The 23,722-nt window shown below is 41.1% G+C and overlaps 1 protein-coding gene and 1 long non-coding RNA gene across 2 annotated transcripts in view; one reads left to right on the top strand and one right to left on the bottom strand.

Annotated features, from left to right (window-relative positions):
• The window catches only part of LOC124293806, a 45,991-nt gene extending 44,653 nt beyond the window's left edge, over window positions 1–1,338 (bottom strand). Inside the window, exon 1 of the long non-coding RNA XR_006903652.1 lies at window positions 1,023–1,338. This is a non-coding gene — a long non-coding RNA (uncharacterized LOC124293806). The remainder of the gene's footprint in view (window positions 1–1,022) is intronic.
• A 46-nt stretch (window positions 1,339–1,384) lies between these two features.
• LOC107222994 (histone H3.v1) overlaps window positions 1,385–23,722 on the top strand; it is a 36,427-nt gene continuing 14,089 nt past the window's right edge. The window contains 1 exon segment of the mRNA XM_046736118.1: window positions 1,385–2,351. Within this exon segment, the coding sequence (XP_046592074.1) occupies window positions 2,331–2,351 (21 nt within the window). The 5' untranslated portion in view covers window positions 1,385–2,330.

Raw genomic sequence — 23,722 nt, 5'->3', positions numbered from 1 at the left:
TTCAAATTCTTGAAGAGAGAGAGAGGGAAAGAAAGAACGAAAGAAAGACAGAGATGGGATATTATATCGCAGCGCGGCTAAATCGGCAACAAGAGCGAGTCTACAGTTGAAGAAAACAAGATTGTGTCTGGCGTGGTCTGAGAGCCGGGCAATAAGCGCTGCGTCGAGTCAGCCGCTCGGTTCTAGCGACTAAAGTAAGCAAGCAAGCAAGTAAGTAAGTAAGTAAGTAAGTAAGTAAGTAAAACCGAGTCAGCCTCAGCCATGGAAAAATGACGTAGTCGCACCGAGAGTCCGCGGTGAACGCTGCGGTATCTTTTAGCTGGTTGCGCGACTGCGATCGGTTCTCGTCCCCTCTTGTTCCCTCCCCCGTCGCTGTCTCACTCGCTACGTAAGTTTCACCAACGATGAGAGAAAGGTCCCTGCATAACCGACCGATCGACCGAAGTAAGGAACAAACGAATGATCGCAGCCCGCAAGCGGTCCGTACGCTCGGGTTCCGTTTACCGAAAGCCCGCAAAACCGATGAATATTTTCAAACCGTCCAGGTACAAAAACGTTTCCCGAGGAGTCTCGCGGTTCGCTACGACGTTGTTGAAAGAAACGCGAAGACGTTCGTAGAGAAGAAGAAGGTCGATCAGCTACGATATTACGTAACGCTACGAAACCACACGGTTTGTATCACCGAAAATAATACGAGTAATGAATGAAAAAAAAGAGAGAGAAACGCACGAAATTAACTATTGTTCGTTGGGGTAGGATGATGTCGAAAAAAAAAATACAACAATAATAAAGTAATAACTACAAGAACAGGGTTCCACGGTTTTTACCCGCGTACAACTTGTAACAAATTATGCGTAGGTATTTTCTTCTCCGGGTCGTTAAAGTAAGTTTTAACCCTAAAACGTGTATCGCGATTCTATCGCGTACAGTCCTTACGACCAGCCAGCGTTTATCTCTGCGATTTTCCGCAAGGTAGATATTTTAAGGACGGCCGGTTATCGGTGTAAATAATAAAAACGTACCCGATGAATTTTCTTAGATTGTCAACGGTGTGGGCAGAGAGCTACGTCGCTGGTTATTAGGATACATAGCCAGGCAGGCAGGCAGGCAGGCAGGCCGGGTGTTGTGTCGTCGTAGTTGGTATGGCGGTAGGAGGAGGGAGAGAGCGTGCGCGCGCATCGTCCGTGAGAGAGGCTCGATTCTTGCGTTGCCTTCGGTGTATAGCCTTGCGTTCGTCGTGCAGGTGGGCCGAGAGATGGCGGAAACGGCCGAAGGTTCCTCCGGGGGAAAACCGAGTCTGAGCGAAGTGACGAGGAGCGGATTCGCCGCTGCGCCGCTAGCGTCGCGTCGCCTCGGCATCGAGAGACTGCTTGCTGTTGTCAGTATTCAGTAATGCTTTGCATGGCTGGCTCGCCAGTAGTCGTAGGGTCGGTGAGAGTTGTTTTTAAGTCGCTAAGAAGAAGTGATCACAGTGTGGTGTTGTTTGCCTACCGACGTCGCCGTCGTCGCCGTCGTTCTTCTTCTTCTACTACTGGTACTTCTCCTTCTTCTTCTCCTCCTCCCTGCTCGACTGCTAATAATAATAGTATTAATAATAATAACAACGATAACAAGAACAAGAACAACAACAACAACAACAACAACACGACCACGACCATTATTGCCTATTGCCGTTGTTGTTACTACCATTATCGTCGTAGTTACTGTTGCTGTTACCGTCGGTTACCTCGTCGTCACCTTCCTAGCAATCCGATATCCTCCGCCACATTCTCCGCCTCGTCGTCCTCGTCGTTGTTATACCACCACCGCCGACGACGAGTGTGTTGCTGCTGACGTCGCCGAAATAACCGACCACCGTCGTTCAAACGAACAGCACACCGACGGAAAAGGAAAAAGAAGAAGAAGAAAAATTACTAGTTTAATAATAATAATAATAATAATAATAATAAAAAAAGAAATCAACAACAACAGCAAGAATACGCTGAACAAGAAACTATTCTCTTTTAGCTTCTATCGTTTGCTCCCGGTGTTGTTAACCTGTAAAAGGAACTGATGAAAATAAAACCCCGCGGTCAATCCTACTTCCCGCAACCCCAACCCTTGAATAAATCGACGCAATAATTCGTCTACGATACAAGTTATCTACGTTCATCCCACCCCCTCCCCCCCCCCTTTGCCCCGCGAAACTACCCCCCCCCCCCTGTCCCCCCCCCGCTTGATCGTACCCTGAAGTGAAAATTCGACGATATTACGTGAATGAATATATATACATATTTATACATGGTCAACGAACAGTCCAAGATGCTGTCAACAGTGCTAGCTAAATAATAATGTGGTGCGACGTTAACCAGGTGAGTTTCTTTCTTTTTGAGACTTTTTTTTTTAATCCCTAGTTTTCTACTTTCTCAGTTTCTCTTCGTTTTGAACAATTTGGGGTTCGGGTAGGGAGAAACAGAGAAAGAGAAAAAGAGTGGTGGGTTTTTTTTTTTTTTTCTCTCCACCGCCGTGTCGACAGTACTTGCGTTATAATTACAATTCTGTGATCGGAAGTTGGATCGAATTCCATTTGCGGTCGTCCGATCTTTCTCCGTACGCATCCGATGTACGAGCATGTTACGCAGAATCAAGCGGATATGATATTGTAGGAGAGGGTGAGAAATTATTTTTGGTAAGTTTCTTGACCGATGAACGCAAAAACACCGGGCGTTAATGACGGTTATAATGATGATGACGAGGATGACGAGGATGACGAGGACGATCGCTTGTGCGTGAAGAAATATTGATAGATAATAATTCTATGGATTTCCTCGTCCTCCTTCTCGATTATATCGTAAATTCCGGAACGAAATTTAATGAATTTCTATAATTTTGTAAAATTTCCGCGGCTCAAGCACAGCGAAAGAAACAACGGACTCTGCAATATTAGACTTTGACAATAGTCGATAAATTCGAGGAACCTAGTTGGGTGTACATCGTGACGTACACACAGGCTCGTTAATAACGTCGTTGCAAGAGAGTAAGGCCGAGATGCAATATCGCCCCAAGAAAATGACGATCATTGGGGCCCCGGAGCGTAGAAACGAGTTTTCGAATATCGTTGAGAAACTTTGTACCAACGAATCAAACGAACCGACCAAAAGCGCGTTGTTCGAAAGACCGCCGTTGTAAGAAATTAACGCGGATTCGACGACGAACTTGTTTTTTTTTTTTTTTTTGTTTCGTCTTGTTTCAACGCCGTTCGATCAGTTTGAAACTGGTAGTAAACGTGCGAAACGGCGGGAAAAATTTGAATCGCGGTTTTTTCACACCGCGTATTTTTCTACACGCCTCTCGGCAAGACGTCAGATTTGACGCGTGGTAACCTCGTGTGCAGTTGTTTGAATTCGAGCAATCCCGCGTTTCCTTGGCGAGGCGAGGCGAGGCGAAGCGGTAGCGGGTCGTCGGGGGCGGCGGAGGGTCCGGGGGGGGGGGGGGGGGCGACGGACTTCTCTTCTATACTCGGCCGCCCGTGGAGGAAACTTAACGCGCGCCGACGACTGCTAACTTCCAGCGAGCGGACTCGTAGCTGTCTGTGGTAGCTTACAATCGGTAAGCGAGAAAAGAGAAGGGAATAATAATATGCCGCGGAGTTGGTTACGACGACTAGCCATCGGGACAGCCGTCGCTATGGGAACGGGAACAACGATAAACAACGACAACAACAAGAATTCCTCATGATTTCGTTTTTACACTTTTCTGTTCCTCCCCCTCCCCCTCTCCCTCTATTTCTTTTCTTTTCTTTCCTTTCCTTTTATTTACAATTTATCTACAAATTTTGGTACGCTCGATACGAAGAATGGAATGTTGTAACCTAGATGCAAAATAATTAGGCTTAAGGTACGATCGACAAGTTAGACACATTATATGTGTGCGAGACGGCTTGTTCTCTTTTTTTTTCTTTTTTTCTGCTCTTAATTTATTTACAATTTATCTACAAACTTTCGTACCTACGATACGAACAATGGAACGTTGTTTAACCTAGGTGAAAAATAGTTAGACTAAGGTCCGATCGATAAGTTAGACACATTATATGCGTATCAAACGTCCTCTCTAAATAACCAACCTTCCTGTGGCTGTTTGAAATTTGAAAGCCTATTGTTCGTCAATAAATATTCGTTGTAACGTCAACTCCTGTGGGATTTCATTCGGGCGAAACGGGCCAAGTAACCTTTTGAATATACCAAACGAAAAATTTGACCTTTATTTTTTCTTGTTGCCGTTTGTTTTATACTTAATTTTTACGATAAGAATGATTTTCTCAGCAATCACCTAACGCACGGTTTCAATTTTGTTCTTGATTTGCTCTTTTGTTCTTCTCTCTCTCTCTCTCTCTCTCTCCTTTTTCGTTATCTTGGTCTCACGATTTTCCATGCTCAACACTACGTTTGATATAACGGGGGGAAGAAAAATAATTTCACGATAACCCCGTTATTTCTATCATCTATATTGTTTTACCATAAACGTTTACTTGCTAAAATTTTGCAATTAAAAAATCACCGCATGCGGTGTATTATAAATAATATGCGTTTGTCGCGAGTTTCGTTAATTCCCGCGCGTGTCCTTAAATGCGATATCCCGCAGTTTATAACAGAAATGTTGCGTTTAAATAATGCGTCGTATGATGGATTCACGCACACCGCCTTATAAGAAAGATGATAATACAACTTGGTAGAAGTTGAAGTACGCATTATTGTTTTCCCTTAACTCTCGAAGCATGCCAGCAAGTGTGTATGCGGCAAGCAAGTTCAGCGTCAACGTCAACGTCAACGTCAACGTATAACGTGTAACCGTCGTCTGCCAAGCGGACCTCTGCAAGTATGTTGAGATACACGTTGACACACACGCACACACACACACATGCACATATATATATATATATATATATATATATATATATATATATATATATATATATGCGTACATGCGTAACGCGCAGCATTAATTTCGTCAAGTACGCATGGATGTCGTGTATGCGTTTATGTATGTATTTACGTACGTATATAAGTTGTTCACCGAATGTGCAGCGAGACTTCTTCGTACCGACACTCGTTGTGCGTTACGTAATCGTTTAGGCACAGCGGTTCTCAGTCCTTGTGACAAATAGCGAATATCATACAGTCAAAACGACGACGATGATGATGATGATAGCGCGGCGTGAATTCCGTATAAAAATACACCGAAAACAAAAAAAAAAAATAATATACATATATACAACGAATATACAGTTGGTAAAAATCTGTTTCAAATTTCGTCATAAATATTGTATATTTATTTTACATGGTGAAAACAAGAAAAGCTGATTTCACTCAAAACTGTTGGAAAAGAGGCGACGCGTGAAGGTTTCTCGCTAAAAGAAAAACAAAAAAAAAAAACAAAAAAAAAAAAAAGAAACTACCACCCGTGGCAACTATATTTTTTACTACGAATATATGTATATAGCAGATTTCAGTCTGCATACAATGGTTTTCATTGTTTCCAAGGTTTCCTATTGTTGCATTATACTAAAGTATATTTCGTCGAAAAACCTTATTCGTCATTCTTTTCCCGGACTTTTGGATAGAATCTACTCTTTTATTCTCTCCGTGCATGCTTAACCTGTCGTCGACTTTATACACACACAAAATATGTCACATTGATAAATTTTGAAATGCAATCATTGATTCGCGTCTCATGTATACGTTTACGTAACGTACAAAATATAGAGGTAAAAAAGGTGTTATACATACGGTTTATAATAAATATAAATACATATATATATCGAGAAAGTTTTTATTTTTTTTCCCCGTAATCTTTTTCTCTGTAATTCATTAAACGCAGAAACATCGTATTTGGTTGTTTGTTTTTTAATATTTATCTTATTTCCACCCTCGCGACGTTGACCAAGATACCAAAAGTACGCTAAACACTCACCTCCGTTGTAACCCCCTTCTCATCCTCCTCCTCCTCCTCCTTCGCCTTGTTCTCTCACCACTTCTGCAACAAGAGTAAAACAAACTATTATCACACAACGACTGGAGAATCGCTGGCTCCTCCTGCAGTGCACAGCAGCGTTAGTGAACTCATAGGTCCCATTAACCAGAGTTATCGACACACGATCTGTCAGTAGATCTTCTTTGCCCCCTCTACCGAAATAACACCCCCCTCCTCCTCCTCTTCCACCTTGTCCCGCTTTTGACCCCCCCCCCCCCCCCCCGGAATCTCTCGGCATTCCGTAGCGCTACCCTCCATTCATAAATTCGCCCGGCTTACCACGTTGTACGTTACTTTGCGCGCGTGTGTGTGTAATACCTATATAATATATGTATACGTGCGTGCATACGTATATATATATATATATGTATACACATATGTATGTACATATGTCAAGTTTTGCCGTAAAACACGTGGTCTTGATTTACGCGCGTATAATAATGCGCGATGTGTGTCACGACGAACGACGACGACTACCTGCCACAACGATCACTGAATATGCATGTTATATATATACATACGCTACTTCGGCACATGTGTATATATATATATATATATATATATATATTATAAACACGTATGTAACATAGCATGTACGAGGTTGTGTTGTATAGTATTTGGTGACTTGTGATTGCAATGCGTAATCGAGTTTTCACATATTGTAATATGTTGTTTTTAAATACGCGTACAATGCCTCCGACTTGCATAACGCGTTGTAATATTGTAATAGCGAAGAATCGTATTGTCAATAGATTATACAAGTTTACGAAAGACGAGAAGTTGTTCCCGGTGCCGGTTTTGTTTTCTTTTTGCTTTTCCTTTGAATGTCTTTTTCTTTTTTCTTAATTTATTTGTGCGTCAGTTTTATTTTTTTAGAAAATTTACTCGAGTCTTTTTATTATTATTATTACTTTTATTATTACTATCATCAAAGAAAACGAAAAGTGAACAAGGAAGAAGAAAATATGCAAGAACAGAAGTTTGATAATACGTGGAGATGTAAAGCGTGACGTACTTTGTGTTGGCAGAGATCTTTTGTCGGCTGCCACCTGTGTTATACGTACATGCGTACGTAAATACGTACGCGCGCACACTTTGCGCAATAACTTTCATACTTGAATGAAACGACGGAAAAATAATCAATCAAAGAAATTTTAAAGATAAAAGAAGTTTATTTTTTATCAGGCCAAGTTCGGGTCAGGTTAGGTTAGGGTATTACCGTACAGATTCGGGCAAGTTCGGATAGGTTCGGGATTCTTGACACGGCAGCGGCGGCGGCGGCGATATCTTTATATAACATAGAACGATATGTATATATATATATATATATATAATTGAAGTAAATATATATATATAAGGAATTGAGGCACCACGTGCTGCGGCACCTTTGGCGACACGTGCCTCTGCAACCTATAGTACGCACGCCTGCTGCAGTTATAACCCAGTCTTGCTCGCTGTTGCACCGTGCACTTACCGCTACATCGAATCCAACAGCGAGTAGCTCTGTCGGTACGGACACGCACGCAAAACGAGGACGTTTGCTGAAAAGAGAGCCGCGACGAAGCAAAGACACAGAGAGAGAGAGAGAGAGAGAGAGAGAATAGAGCAGAAGCAACAACTGACAATAATACAATATGTATATAGGTACATACGAGCAATTGATAGATGCTACTTTTTACACTTATACATACTTGTTTACACATCTCTCCGAGGGTTTGTAATATAAGTATATATGTAATATAACGCGTATATATTTATATTGTGTATCGTTTATATTTGTTATATGTTTTTTTTTTTTTTTTTTATTTTTCTCTTGCATTTCAATTTGAAAATTATGGGTGTACGCGTGTTGTAAGAAATTTAGCCGAATTTGAGCTTCGAAGCGGGGCATTATCGTATTTTAACACGTTGTACGTGTTGCAGGAGCGAGGTGCCTTGGTCGATTTCGACGCTGACTTGTATATCTCGCAAAAAATATCGAAGTTCGCTTGTTAATAAGAAAACAAAAAAAAAAAAAAACAAAAAACGTCCCGACACATTTTCACTCGACGACGAAGAAACTCTCTTGTCTTTTTTTTTTTTATGTTTATTTCCGCGACAATGAAAAAATGCATCGGAGTTTTTTTTCTTTTTTTTTTTTTTTCTATTTTTTCGTCGAGAATCGCTGTACGGAATGAGTGTGCGAGGCACATTCTCACACACTTCGAAATCTACCAGGACACTTGCCTCAAAGTCTATTCAAACGATTCAAAATTTTTCGATATTTGCACGAAAGGCGCGCGTTTTACCCTACACCGCGTTCTCGCGTATGAAAAAAAATATATATATATATATATATTATAAAACAAAAAGAAAAACATAGAGAAAAAACAATGTATCGGAATAAAAATTTACAATATCTGCAAGCACACCTGTATCGCATACACTCGCTTATTATGTAATAATTACAAAATGTAGGTATGCAACGTGCATACATCGGGTCACAATCAGGTTGAATAACAGAATCGCACGCTGTGCTGGTGGTTCATTCTTGTTACACTTGTCTGGCTACTCCTCCTCCTCCTCTTCTTTCTCTTCCTCTTCCTCCGCTATATATACATATTATATATATATGTATATATATGTACACATGTTTATCTCTGTATCGGCTAGGTAGATATTCTCCCCTATCCCCCTCCCTCGTATCCCCTAGCTCCTCCCCCTCCTTCCCCTCCTTGTTTCTCCCTCTTGCGTCCGCGTCGGCCTCACTTTATGTTCCTCCTGCTGCTGCTGCTGTTGCACCAACGGGCCGATGCACTTTGTCGCTTCCAATGCAGTTCAGTCGGATTCGGCTCGGATACCGGCGAGGTTCAAACCTCCTCTCCCAACGAGGTGCAATTGCGAACGGTGCGACGCAACGCGGTATTGTTATTTTATTCACTGCCGTGTCAATGCTTAACGACGACGGCTCTGTCCAAACGCGATTCATGAGGCTTTCTTTCAGGATGAAAATGATTATTTAATTATTTGATTTTTTTTTTGATTTTTGATTTTGATTATTTAATTATTCATTCATTCATTCATTCTCTCTCCTCTCCCCCTCTTTTTTTTACATGTAATTTGTTCTCTGCATAGTATTTATTGGCATGTAAAGTAAACAAATAGGTATAATCGACATCTGTGAGGAATTGGATGGATTTTGCATTGTTTTTTTTTTTCTTCTTCTTTTTTTCTTTCTTTTATCGTTGTGGAAATTTTCACAGATTGCAGGACGAAAATGTCGTTGCTCACCTGTGAAATAAAATAATCGCAGAATCGCAACGTCTCGGGTTGTTACGAAAGTATAACACAGGACAAATAAATATGCCTGCCACCTACGCGTATGAATATGATCGTCTTCGAAAGAGAGAAAAAAAAAGTAATTACAAGTTCTTTGTACGTCGTATACGGAGATAATTTTCTTGCAATTTAACGAGGAAAACAATTTGAATGAAAAACGTTTTTTTTTTTTTGTTTTTTCTTCTCTCGTGTCTCTCGAACAACACGGTTATGAAACTGAAGGATAATTCGACTCGTGATTAAAAAAAAGAAAAGAAGAGGAAAATGAACGTTGAAAACGTTGAGGTTATATTGTAAAGCAAGATGACAAAGTGTTTGAAGAAAAGAAAATGAAAACCGCATTGAAGTTACTTTGAAAATTCTAATATCGCACGTACGTAAATATACGTATATATAGATATATATAGGAGTGATTTGCAGATAGATAGACAATGTTTATTATGCCCGTGGCGATGTTGGAAAAAAACATTAGAAACACGAGTAAACGCAGTAACGAAAATTATAAAAAGAGGGGTGAAAGTAGATGTAGATGTAAAAATGAATAGAGAAATATTGTATAATAATATTATAATTGAAAATGAAACGACACGAATAAGTAAACAAACTAACAGATAGATCGATAGATAGGCAGTAGATAGAAGTAGATGAATACATCAGTTAATTATTGTGTGGGCGAAGAAACGCGTGAAAGAAAAGAACGAGCAAGTGTGAAGATAAAGATAGAGAGAGAGTGAGAGAGAGAGAGAAGGGTAAGAAATCACGTGGGGTTACAAATCGCCGGGGTGCGCGAAGGTTTACGTTTCAAATCGAGCATCGTCGCGTCGCTTCGCGTCACAGCGGCGTATTTGACGTGTCCTGGCGAACAAACACACGTGGTCGAGAGCAACCCCTGCTACCTTTCATCCCCACCTCCTACCCCGACACTCGCGTCGTGACGTCCACCTCCACCACCCCCAACCCCTACAATAAAACTTTATCCGTGGGCGGGGCGGGAGACGAGGGTTTGAAAGATCCGCACGTGGAACCCGCGTGTATTTTTGTCGCGTTTGAGTTGGTAACGTTGCGTCGCAACTGTTGTTAACGTGGTTTCGGTGGCAATAACGTGATAGAACAAAAATCATAATGTTATATAAGAAAATTTCAACCCCCCGCCGCCGATGTCAGGACGTGTCGCGAAGTTTCTTAACGCTACTGCAACGCGAAGCATCCGATTACTTTGGCAATTTCAGGATTGACAGAGATTCGTTGCGTCAGTGGATCCATAAAAAGCAAAACGTAATCATTTCTACCCTTACGATTAACGTTACTAAAGTTCAACCTCGTGTTTCCTCATCATATATCTACCGTACGTGTATCGTGTATAAATAATATCGACACACGTTACACGGTATACATAATTTTTTGGTTTTTTTTTTTCTTTCTTTTTGGCTCCGGTAAACAATTACCTCCCTTTTTTCTTTTACCTCGTACTCGGTGATTCGCGCATAGTCAACGTTGAGAACATGTTTCTCCGGAAATCGTTTACTCGTTACACCTGCGCGTGAAACGCGTGTTCTCGCATCGCGTTTACGCGCGCGCGTTACAACTCGAATGCGACGACAAGGAGAGTCGAGAGTCATCCGATCCTCGCACGGGTCGCAATCGGTTCTGAACCGTGATCTCATCGCATAGTTGACCGAGAGCGGTGGTCGGAATCCTCCCTCCCTCCTTTTCCTCATTCCCTCCGATACGTGCAGAGACTCGGTTCGTCAGTCGCGGCGGTTATTTAACTCGAGATTGTGTCGCGTGCCGAGAGATGAGAGACGAGTGGTGGTCGTTCGCTTGGGTTCCGTGTGTCTCCTATATAGTAGTCATGAAATATCTCGCCGCCTGCCTGACTGACAAATTAGTCGCCACGTGGTGGTGGTGGAGGAAAGATCACCGTCCACCGATACAACGGCTATCGGAGGGTCCTCCTCCTCCTCCTCCACCTCCTCCTCCACTGAAAAACGTCCAACTTCCCTCTTCGTCACTTCGGGATTCCCGCGTTCTTAGGCAGGTGGCGCTACCGCTCATCAATCTCTCGTTTCTCTTTGCTATATCTTCTCTTTCCTCTTTTATCTCATCTTATCTTATCCTAGCTTACTCTTCTCCGGAGGATTGTTGTCGTATGCAAATTCGCTGAGAAAGGCCACTTCGTCTCTCTCTCTCTCTCTCTCTCTCTCTCTCTCTCTCTCTCTCTCTCTCTCTCTCTCTCTCTCTCTTTTCTCTCGATAGCTATAAACTCCCAACCACGGTTATAAATCGAACACGAAGCCACATGGGTACGCGTACACATTTCACCCTTCGAAACTGGCGCTTTTCATATTTTCAACCACGTGCTAGCAGCCTCTGCTATCCCTCTCTCTCTCTCTCTTTGCACGAGTCGTGGAATAATGCCCGGTGTACAGGTGGCTGCGCTTTCATCGCATTCTACATTCCAGCCTTATAGCTGGCTTCTGTTCCCAGAGAGATTATCTTCGACTTGTCTTTTCGGTCTTTGCCGCGTCGCCCACTCTCACACACACGTACACAGTAAACAGTCTCTCTGTTTAACAGCTGTTGTTTAAAAAAAAAAAAATAATTATTTACATGTATGTAAACGAGCTGTCGGGATACAAGTTTGTGATATTTATGACACTTTATAGATATTTGTTTTTGCGCAAAAGTAATGATAAGAAAGGAAAAAGTATATGGAAAAAAAAACAAAATACTCCCAGGGGTGAACGTGATTTAGACCTTTGGATTTTTAGAATTAATATTATGTAGAACGATATGTATGTATCAAACTTGTCATATGTCTAAAATGAAATAAAATGATTCTGCAATTTTTCTGTTTCCTCTTGGTTTTTGTCCGTCACACAGAACCGCTTAAATACCGATATTTTGTTTATTGTACACCGTTTCAAGTGAGTTGATACATCCCAAAGCCCTTGACTACGAATAAATATTTTTAGTTGTACGTATATAGTTTACGGTATTTTCTATTTTCTATTTATTTTTCATTTTTGTTTCGGTCTGTTTTATCTTCGTCGATAAATCGGCACAACTGTGATCCAATATGATCAGGCTTAGCATAGTAACGTTAACGCAACGAAACCTGACGTTAAAAAGTCAACGACGTTATTATTTAAAAACGACTATCAAAGAGCCGGCTTTTCAAAATTAAACTAGGTATATTTTATTTCAAATAACTGTGTAACCGAATCTCGGACATTCCTAAGTCGGCGAATTAGCTATTTTTCTTAAACATGCGTCGGTGTTGCAGCAACGTTATTAATATCAACCACATCCTCGTAATTCAAATACCATATCAAAGTTACGCAACAACCTGCGCAGCTGCTAACGACAATTTTACCCTCCCGTACCAACATTTCTTCCAACGTAATCCCCGTGAAAGTCAAGTTCGAGAAATGAATAAAACAAGTTATCTTTCACCTGTAATAAACGTAAACAGAAAGAAAGAACGAAGATCAGTTTAGTGGGGAAAAAAAAAAAAAAAAAATGCAGCAAACGAAACAACGTTGGAATTATTGCGGTTATAGAAATTCGGATTCCAAAAAAAAATAAGAAAAAAAAAATGTAATAAACGAATAAATAAATGCAAAAAAAAAAAAAAAAATAAAAAACACCCCGACGACGATATATCCTCGCGTGAATTACGACCGCTGATCCTATCGTTGCAGTTATAACATTGTACATGTGCGTATAAATAACGCGTATATATATATAGTTATGCACGTATAACAACATGCCGCTGCCAAGGGTCGACGGGGAGGGGGGGAGGGGGCGCAGAGAGGGGTGTACCTTAAAATATTAACCTAGCGATAATCTCCGTGTGATGGGGGATGTGGGAGGGGGTGGCATTTTTTTTTTTTTTTTTTTTCGGGGGTAGTGTGGGTAGAGTAAAGGGGCGCGAGGGGGAGGGGGAGGGGTTTCGCAAATGGAAGGCGCGTGCGCGAGCCTCCCCCTCCTCTTCCCCCTTCACCTCCTCCTCTTCGCCCCTCCTCCTCCACCTCCTCCTCCTCCTCCTCATCCTCCTCATCCTCCTCTCGACGTAACACAGAGAGACTATAAGTTGGAAACACGCATGCATACACATATATGCATGCACGTAGAGGGTATATAGTACGCCGGTTGTAGTACACAGCGTAGGGGTTAATTGGACGCTGGCGCCGCCGCCGCGGCGGCTCGGCGAAGTGGAGCCACCCACGTGCGCCTGTCGAACGAAACGAATCGAATCGAAACTGTATTACATGTTGTTATGTGCCTGCATACAGGGGAGGGACGGTAAAAATTAACCCCTGTAACGAAATACATGATCTTCGAAAAATTTTACGACAGATTTTTTTTTTCTTTTTTTCTTCTTTCTTTTATTTAGGCGTCAAAATGAATTTTCAACGTACGGAGAATGTATGTACATACATATATAGATAAGAGAAACTAGTAACGTAACGCGACGCGACTGAAATTTTTTTTGCTGCATCCCCTCGCGCGGTGACGTCACACATAATTTGTCCTCTCTACTCGGTAGCTAAAACCTGAACCTAAAATGAAACGTATTTTTTTTTTTTTTTTTTTGTTCGGCTAGGATCAAGAAGAATAATGATGTTCCTTCTCTACCTGTATTTCTTATTGTCAGAGACATGTCGCATAATAATAATAATAATAGTAATAACAACAACAACAATAATAATATCAATATTAACAATAATAATCGCGTTGCGCTCAGTTATAAAGAACGAGAGAAAAAGGGCGAGAGAGAAAAAAACTCTTGGGGTGGCTCGAGGGGTGTGGGGGTGTAGGGGGGATCGTATGATACGTAACGCAACTCGTTCGTTCGCCGGCTCGTTTCATCGATCGAAAGTTTCAAGTTGGATTCAGCAAGCCTCGCGAATATATCGATTCATTCTCGTACCCCCGTATTCCAACCCATCCCTCCACCCCTGACGCTCTGCTTAATTTTAAGCCGGTGGTGCTACACCCCAAGCTGCCTTATGCTACAACATATCGAATAGTAATAGAAACAACAGCGAAAAGTTTATAATTTTTTGAAAATTTCGTAAGTCAAAAAATGTTGTACAAGGAAAGAAGGAGAAAAAACGAGTTTATTTTTATTTATTTATTTATTTGTTTTCTCTGTTTTGTTTTTCCCTTTATTTATGGTTACTCGAATTCATTGTACGTGGCACGCGTGCGACGGGAAGAATGGACTTATAGCCGTGACTCGAATAACGAAACTAAACTATATGTGTATATATAGGACCGAAGTTTTTTTCTTTTTTTTTTCAACGTTGTTGTAACGATTGCCAATTTTGGAAAAAGTCGCTCATATCGCAACTTTACGGATTGTCAGGTACCTATTCTAAACGTGAAAAATAGGTTGTTGTTTTTTTTTTTTTTATCAAATTTTTTTCAACGTTTCGATAAATTAACGTTGTTAACTTCACCCTCGTACCAAACTAACAATGTATAATCGTGCACAGGGGATGTAATTATAAGGACAGTTGAGAATAAATCATCTTGTCTAGGTACGTGTAATTATTTATTGTTCACGTTATACGACGAAAGGACAACAACAACAGCAACAATAATAATTTCCGCGTAGCACGAGCTCGATATTATTAATACATAGTCGCCGCGCGTCTCGCTCGTTCACATTGGAATTACGGAGAAATTTAAAAACTCTCAACGCTTACTAAATACGATGATACGTAAATTATTATATTACACATATGCGATATCCTAAGCAGACTTGCCATGTTGCGCTGAGACGAAAAAAGCTACAGCGTTTGCTCGTAGATTACTCTATATATTACGTATAATACATAGTCGAAGTCGATCCTCTCCGAAGGAAGGTACGTCAAATCCTCTGAAACCAGTTTTCACAGGGACGAAAACTCTGAAACCTCCTCCGCCGTTCTCGCCGCTCGATCCTCCTTTTCTCCCACTCCCTCACGATCCAAAACCCACGAGCTCTTCTCGAAGATCTCGTTATATTATATGCGCCGTTGGATAGATCGTCGTATTAATATCATTTTCTGTATCCTGTATTCTTCTACGGTACATACCTTCGGCATGTGTATATATTTATATGTCTATTTATACGTGTAAATGGGTTTTATTTTTTTAATTTAATTTTTTTTTTTCTTTTCTATTCTTTTGATTAATTTTCAACCAGTTGACCAGATTAAAAATCTCGAGAAAATAGAAAAGAATAAAAAAATCGGGAATATAGTACGTACGTATATATAAATTCTTGTGCAATAACCAAATTCAAACTTTCGAATAATCGTTACGGAATACGACTCTTATCTAATTTACTTTTGTATTTTTTTTTTTCTTTTATTGCTTGTAGAAGCTTATTGTTATACAATTTATTTCCTAGGCTTTTCTTTTCTTTTTTCTATTATTATTATTGTTATTGTTGTTGTTGTTAATTTCCACATTCGTTTGTATTATAGAACGCATGTATTGTAGATGAGGCAAAGTTGAGATCATCGCAGAGCGTAACATATATATCTATATATATATATATATATGTATACATATATATAAGCGATTCCGCACCCCATTTCGTACACGCCGCAAACGAACGAACGAACCCCGCGCGATCGAGGAAAGAGAGGGGCGGTTTTTCGGGCCGTACGAAACTCAACTTTTCTGAATCCCCCTTCTACCTCGCCGTCTCTCTCCGGCTCTCTCTCTCTCTCTTTCTCTCTTTTTCTCTCTCTCTTTCTCTCTCACTCTTTCACTCGCTCCCTGCCTACGCCGAGCGACCGAGCGCCAACGGAAAATCTATACGAGGTGAGGGGAGGCTTGTCGTTCTCCGCTATACGTAGAGGTCGTTTCATGCAATCCCGACACATACGTATGGAAAAACGCGGAAAATCGTACGAAAACATCCGTAAAGAAAAAATGAAACAAAAATAAAAGAAAAAGAAAAAAAAAAAAATATGAAACATTCGACCCCAAGCGTAAATTTTTACAATATCTTCCACATCGTCGAAATGTCGCGCTCCAATTTATTCTCAACCTACGGGCATCGAAGGTGTTTAAGGGGATGAACGCAAGAGAGAGAGAAGCGTTTATTTGCCCTGGGAGAGGTCCCCTCAGGCGGTATATAGATATTGTACGTATAACATGGAATGTGTACGGGTATACGACAAATCGCAGTACGATCAACAACAAGATTAAAACCGAAGCTAGAAAAGATATCGAAAGAAGAGAGTTGAGAGATGAAAGTAGATGCAAGAAAAAAAAAAAAAAAAATGGGCAGTAGATAAATAAAAAATTAAGAAGGGAAAGAGAGGAAAGAGAGAAAAGAGAGAAAGATAGATGGAAGGGGGGTTGATTTCACCGTGCCTTTTTCTCTCTCCGCCTTTTATCTCTCTGCCTATCCATCCATCTATCTTTTCCATTGCTTTCTCTTGCTCTCGCTCTCTCTCTCGAGCGGTTGATACTTCCCCGGCGCATTGTTTTCCTCAGCTGTTATAGGTACGTAGGCCATACGTATGCGTGCGAGTGTGTGTGTGCGCAGGCATACAGCTATGTGTATATGCACAGGCAAAAGCTGACAATGCGAAATAAAAGCAAAGAGGAAAGAGAGAGAGAGAGAGAGAGAGAGAGAGAGAGAGAGAGAGAAAATGCGCGAAGGAGCGAGAGAAAGGAGACTGAAGTGACGATAATGACGATGACGACGATGACGATGATGACGATAAGGAGGTGGTGGATACAGGAGTGACGTTACGTAGAGAACGGATATTAAGCGAGAATTACAATCTCGAGATACTGGTCGTATAGCTTGATCGATAAAGAAATATCTAATAAATATTATATGGGCCGAGTTGTTACTGACCGTGGTTAATATTATACATATATTGTAATGTATTATTATACACGTAGATACAAGCCGCATGTACAGCAGCACGTGTTTCGCGAAGGGTGAATTTGTATGAAGTACTTAAGGAGGAAAAAAAATTGTAAAAAAGGAACCGACGAGAAACGGAGGAAACGAAAAAACGTTTTCATTCTCTTCCATAGTGCAGCGACAATTATTTGCAATCTGTCATGTATTATACAGTTGTGTTTTACACAACACGTCAGCTGAACAGAAAATAAGAAGAAAAAATTTTTTTGTTTTTTTCTTTACGAGCTTACACCGTAAACCTGTATCTTGTACGCGTATATACGTATCCGTATATATACGTATACACGTAAGAACGTTGATCTAATTTCTTCTTCAATTCAACGCGCCCCTTCATTTCAGAGTCACCAGGGGACATGGGGAAAAATAAATTGTTGCTTATGTAAACGCGTATAGGGTAGCGTGTGTGCGTGTGTATATATATATATGTATGTATGTATGGACATGTATGCTTGTGCAAATGCATGCGGATGACTTGAAAACACTACGGATAATGACCGATTATTATTATTATTATTATTATGATTATGAAGAAAATTAGGTCCGTTCCAAAAGTTGTGCAGAAATGAAAAAATGCGAATGCAAAAAAAAAAAAAAAAAGAAAAGAAAAAGAAAAAACGGATGTGCGAGACTTTGATGCTTGTTGTCAGCGCACGACTTACATACCTATGTATATACATATATCTATATTTACACATATTAATGTAATGACAATAATTTCATCCATTATTATACCGAAATTTCGAGACACTCCGTGCGTATAAGAAGAGCAAGTAACGTTGTGTAATATACATATGCGTATACATATATACAGTGACGTGCGTGCGTGTATTCAAAAATGTTCAAACGCACGTTCATACGTGTATGTATATTACATAGATTATATGCACGCACGTATATATTAATACGTAGATATACACACGTACGCGTATGCATCACGTACACACATTCGTGTAAATGCTCGGACGTATAGAGAGACGAATAGATGGAGAGAAGGAGTCGGACAAGGAGAGGGATATTACTCGCGTATGGGGCGTTGCCATGGCAACCCCTTACTCGTTTCCACCCCGCTCTCTCTCGCTCTCTCTCTCTCTCTCTCTCGGCGAAGGGAGAAAACCGGCGCGCACAAACGAGCCACAGCTACGCCAGCGATCCTCGAGTGTGTGACTTTCAGTGGATTCGTGTGCGTTGGTCGTCGATGAACGTGCGCTCCGCGATGGTGGTGGTGGTGGTGGTGGTGGTTAGGGAAGTGGGGCGCAGGCTGCCGCTGCCGCTGCCGCTGCTGATGCCGCTGTTCGTTATATCGCCGGGCGGTTTGTGCGCCGGCGCACAAGTTTACCACTCTATACTCATCTATTTTATCTTTTTCTCTGCATCGCTCGTCCCTGTCTCTCTGTCTCTCTTTCTCTTTCTCTCTTCTTTTTTTCTTTTTTTTTTCCTCCTCTTTTTCTCGCTCGGACTCGACGGGGAGGAGAGAAGGGAGAAAAGCGCGAGGGTTAGGGCTAGGGCGAGAAAGAGAAAATGATTCGAGAAGGACGGGAGGCGTCGTCGGTGGTGGTTGTTGGCGCGGGGCGGCGAGGTGTGGCGGCGGCGGCGGGGGAGGGGGCGAGGGGGTGAGGGGGGAAAGAGAAAGGGAACGAGAGATAGAGGGAGAGAGCCGCGGCGCCGCGCCGCTAGTGCAATCAACCCATTTCTCCTTCCTTCCCTACCCATCGCCGTACCAATTCCCCTTTACTTCGTGTGTCCCCCCCTTCGACAAACCCCTGGCGAAACTAAACCCACCCCCCCCTTCGACCCCCCGTCGAGAGTAAGACAGGGACGGGGATATATAGAGGAGGGTGTTCTCGGCCGTTGTCGGTACGAGAGGCACAAGGGAAGAGAGATGAGAGAATAGGAGAGACGAGGGATGCGAGATGCGTCTCTCAACCACATCTCAGGAAACCCCCGTGCTGCGAGAGTGAGAAAGAGAGATAAAGAGAGAGAGAGAGAGAGAGAGCGAGATATAAATCGGCAGATGGAAAGGGAGGGAGGGGGACACCAGAGTGTGTGTATGTAAAAAGGGAACAGTATTACAAGAGATTAGATGCGAGCGTCCAGTAATGAGACCTGCAACCAACCCCCTCCTTTCAACCCTCGACAAAATCAACCGATCCTACTTCCACTTCCACCTCCACCCCGCAGCGCAGCAGTTTTACGCGATTTCATATTCACGGGGCTAAAAATTGACAGAATCGTCTCGCGATGATATATGTATAGATTTTTTCATACCTCTTGCAGGTGGATTGTAAATCGATACTATATTGTATATTTTATATAAAGATTTTTGAAAATTTAGGAAAGATAAGAAATAACAAAAAAAAAAAATAAAAAGTTCTTTTCTTTTTCACAAACAAGTTTCACTCTTTGTACAGTTTAATACTGTAACAATTTGTCGAATAATATCAACTATGAAGCGAATTTCGAAGATCTATGTGCACATATACAGCGGATGCGAGTGATTTTAACGTTGAATCGATTCATGGTACTGGAGAATTTATTCCATCGTATCCCTGTAATATTTATAGGTATAACTAAAATAGACATCGGGGTATGAGAAATTTTAACGATTAACGAAACGGAACGATAATGCAAAGTCACCGATTAATGATCTCGTAATTATCTGTATTCTATTAAACTTGGGTTTTCCTTTATCTTTCCCTTCCTTTCCTGTACACGGAAGAAAAATAATGATATTATATAAAAATATTTTGTCAGAAAGTTTTTTATCGGATCGATATTCCAAAAATTATACGATATACATTACATGTGCGTGTGTGTATGTAACGAGACGAAGTTTGCACGTTATGATAATGATGAATAAGAAAGTAAAATGAAGTTAAATTTGGGGAACTGTAACTTGAAACCGGGCGAAAACTCGATTCGCAGTACAGTATTCCCGCCTGTCGATCGATCGATCGATCGATCAGTCATTCCGTCTATGCCGTGCAACGTATTGAAACACACAGATCTGAAATACCGGTGATTTGTATTTTACACGACAATGCCCGGGCAGTTAGGGTTTATCCAAGTATATCTTTAAGAGGCTGAAATTTAGTAACGTTAACGTATCGAAAGTTTGTAAGAAAAAATGACGATTTTGTCGATACGCTGTACGAACACGTTTAAAAAGTTAAAGGGGTGAATATTTTCTAACAATTCGTCCGTCCTTGTTTTATTTACGCATGTTTGAAATTTCGAAATATCGACACTTTCAAGTTTTGACCCACCACCAGCTTAAACTAATCCTAAATTAGTAAAATTACTCGCATTACAGGCTTCGTACGCTTTTTGAAAGCCGAAATTCCCTGACTTTTCCAGGTGTTCCAGCCTGAAAATGGGATTTTTTTCAGTAACCTTGCAAGAAATATGCCGCTGATTAATGACAATTTTTTTGCTTATTACTACTAATACCTTCAATATTACCTAGTAATTAATTTACCGTCCGACTACTAATTTACAAACAACAGCCAGCGATTTTCAGAATTAAAAAAAAAAAAAGAAAACGAAAGGAGCTTTGATATCAAGTAATGTACGCATAAGAACGAGTTCATTTCTTCAAGAAACCTAAAATTCCAGTCTTATTTTCGAAACTCCCCGAGTTCTCCCGGTTTTCTCGTTTCTTCCCTTTGCGTACGAACCCTGCATTACGCAACGCAACGTTACAAACTTCAATCCGTTGTATCTTTGGCTAGATATACGCAGACCTTATACCTCTGTAACAAGAAGCGGGATAGCGGAAGCGAGAGGAGAGTCTGTCTTATTCTCTGCCCTATTCCGTGTGTAGAGTGTAAAACCAGTTTGCTCTCGCTGCCGCTGCCGTTGTCGGCGATGCTGCCGAGAACCATCCACGGCAAAATGATCGTCCACGCACACCTCGGCGTCGATGGGCATGCGGCAACATCACCGATCGCCGTCGGTTGTTGGTTCTCTTCCGAGCCGGAGAACGGTTCAATGCCGATGCTGCTTTACGTGGGTTTATACCGAACCGTGCCGCATGCGGCACCGCGTAAGCTAAACTAGAAAGTTGCCACGAGGCTTGAGGCTCGAAGCCTAGCGAGCGGCGCCGGAGTTGACGGCCGAACGAACGAACGAACGAACGAACGCGCTGAAAATTCTTTTTAAAATACAGAATACACGAGCGAGAAAGCGGGATGTTACGATTTTCAACATTTTGTTAACAATTCTACAAGACTTACTCTGGGCGGGGATGAAAATGTTGAACGATCGAAAAATCGAAGGGCCTTGACGTCGAATTCTTAAAAAAGCGAAATAGTTAATTTTTTTAAATTACAGATTCTCCATTTTCCTGTTCAATGTTTCGACCTTTCCAGGTATACTTCGACTTTCTATGTTCTATCAATTTTCTACATTCGGACTTTCCGCATGTTTAAATTACTACGAGTAAGATTTTTTTTGCGGTTATCAAAATTCGTCGTTCCGTTCCTTTTTTTTTTTTTTTTTTTTTTTTGTTACTCCCATCCGATTTACTCTACGGTTGCTACAATATTTCAGTATTTCAAGCGCATGCCGCTATTTCTATATCGTATATTATATCATATAAAAAAAAAAAAAAAGAAAAAAAAACTACCAGTTTGTTTCCTTTGGGTTTATTGTGCGACGGGATTTTTTCTCATCGTTTATTTATTTATTTACTCTTCCTTGTAAATCTGTTTCTACTAATTCTTTTTTTTTTTTTGTCTTTCTCTTTGATTTTTATCAATCGTCGGGCCGCTAATTGTAAAGTTCAACTTCGTAAAGTTATCCTGCCTGCTTGCCCGCGCCCAGTCGCAACGCGGCAAGAAACACATCGAATAACCTGCACGGTGTACGGTTATATATTATATCTCTATACCTGCCTGTATTACAATATACATTAAGTCGCGTGCAACTGACTATATCTTATACACGCCTTGTAGTAACGAGTATTGAGTAGTAGTAGTAGTAGTAGGAGCAGGAGGAGGCGGAGGAGGCTGCCTTTCAAAATTTTTTTAACGAGAATCATTGTCATTAGGCGTATGTGATATATATACGTATAAATATATCGTACATTTATTATATACTATATTTTCCTGTTCGTTTTGTTCTTCTTCTTCTGCTACTTCTTCTTCTTCTTCTTCTTCTTCTTCTTTCTTTCTTTCTTTAAATTTCTTAATCTATGCGTTATTTCTTTCTCCTCCTCTTTCACAACCCCAAAATATATTCAGCAGCAGCATCGGTAGAATTATTATAGACAAACACGAGCGCCAACTATCTGTCGCAACATGAGATTAGGACCGTCGAAGTTGGTAGACATGTTGAAAAGTGTACGTTTAATACCGAAATTAAACATTTCCCAACTACGGAATTATGTCTACACGTCTGTGTATTTACCTGACTTTGAAAGAGTAGTTTAGAGTTTGAAATTTCGAACAATCTTGAAAAAAATAAATAAAAATTACACGGTGTGCCGAATTTATTACTTGCGGAAAACAAAACTTCAAACAATTCTCATCGCAAGACGGTTTAAACGATCTATGAAATAATTCGAGACAGTTTTATCCTGTGTTTCGACAATTTAAAACCGGTAGTATGTAGTACGGTCATTGGTACCAGTTCTTGCACCTTTTTTTTTTTTTTATTTTTTGGTTGCGTCTGTTTGATACTGAGTTCTAAAATTACCAAAAACAAAAAGAGAAAAGAAAGAAAATTGTAGTCTCTTAACTCTCGCGATTTGTGTGTGTGTGTGTGTGTGTGTTTTTTTTTTCTCAATCCGTGCCGTTTTAGTTCTAATTATTGAGAATAAAAGGGTCTAAACGTGTCGATAACCGGTACGCTTACCCCAAGGGAAAACAAATTGAGAAAAGGGTAACAAGTTCCTTGAAAAAATGAAAAAAAGGAAAAAAGAAAAGAAAAGAAACTGTAAAATCGGGGAATCGCGTGCGACAAAATGAAACAACCCCCGACGACTCGTAGGTGTACGCCGGGTTTTTCCACCCACTCTAGCCCGAGATCTATGCGTGGCGCAACCCCATTCCTCGAGTAGAAAGTCTCCCGAGGTGGGTTTATTCATTTCTCTCTTCTCTCTCTCTCTCTCTCTCTCTCTCTCTCTCTCTCTCTCTCTCTCTCTCTCTCGTTCGCCGTTTACTCACCAGCACCGGCAGGCAGCGGTCGGCAAGGCGAACGTACGTAGAGTATAGAAGCTTTGGCTGGGAACGTGGGTATCAGCACGGAACCGTCGACAACGCATTTACACTCGCGCCGCGTTGCCGGTTCTCCTCTCCTCTCCTCTCCTCTCCTCTCCTCTCTTCTCTGACCATGCCTGCCGTTGCGTTGCGGCGTTGCCGTAACACCGCGGGACCCTAACGACTGGCGGGAAATCTAGGTTTCGAAATGAAATATACGCGCGGTGACTGTGTACGTGTGTCTCGCCTT

The sequence above is a fragment of the Neodiprion lecontei genome, chromosome 4 (genome assembly GCF_021901455.1).
Source record: "Neodiprion lecontei isolate iyNeoLeco1 chromosome 4, iyNeoLeco1.1, whole genome shotgun sequence".
Classification (NCBI taxonomy): Eukaryota; Metazoa; Arthropoda; class Insecta; order Hymenoptera; family Diprionidae; genus Neodiprion; species Neodiprion lecontei.
Note: the sequence above shows the minus strand (reverse complement) of the source record. Positions and strands in the feature narration are given on the sequence as shown.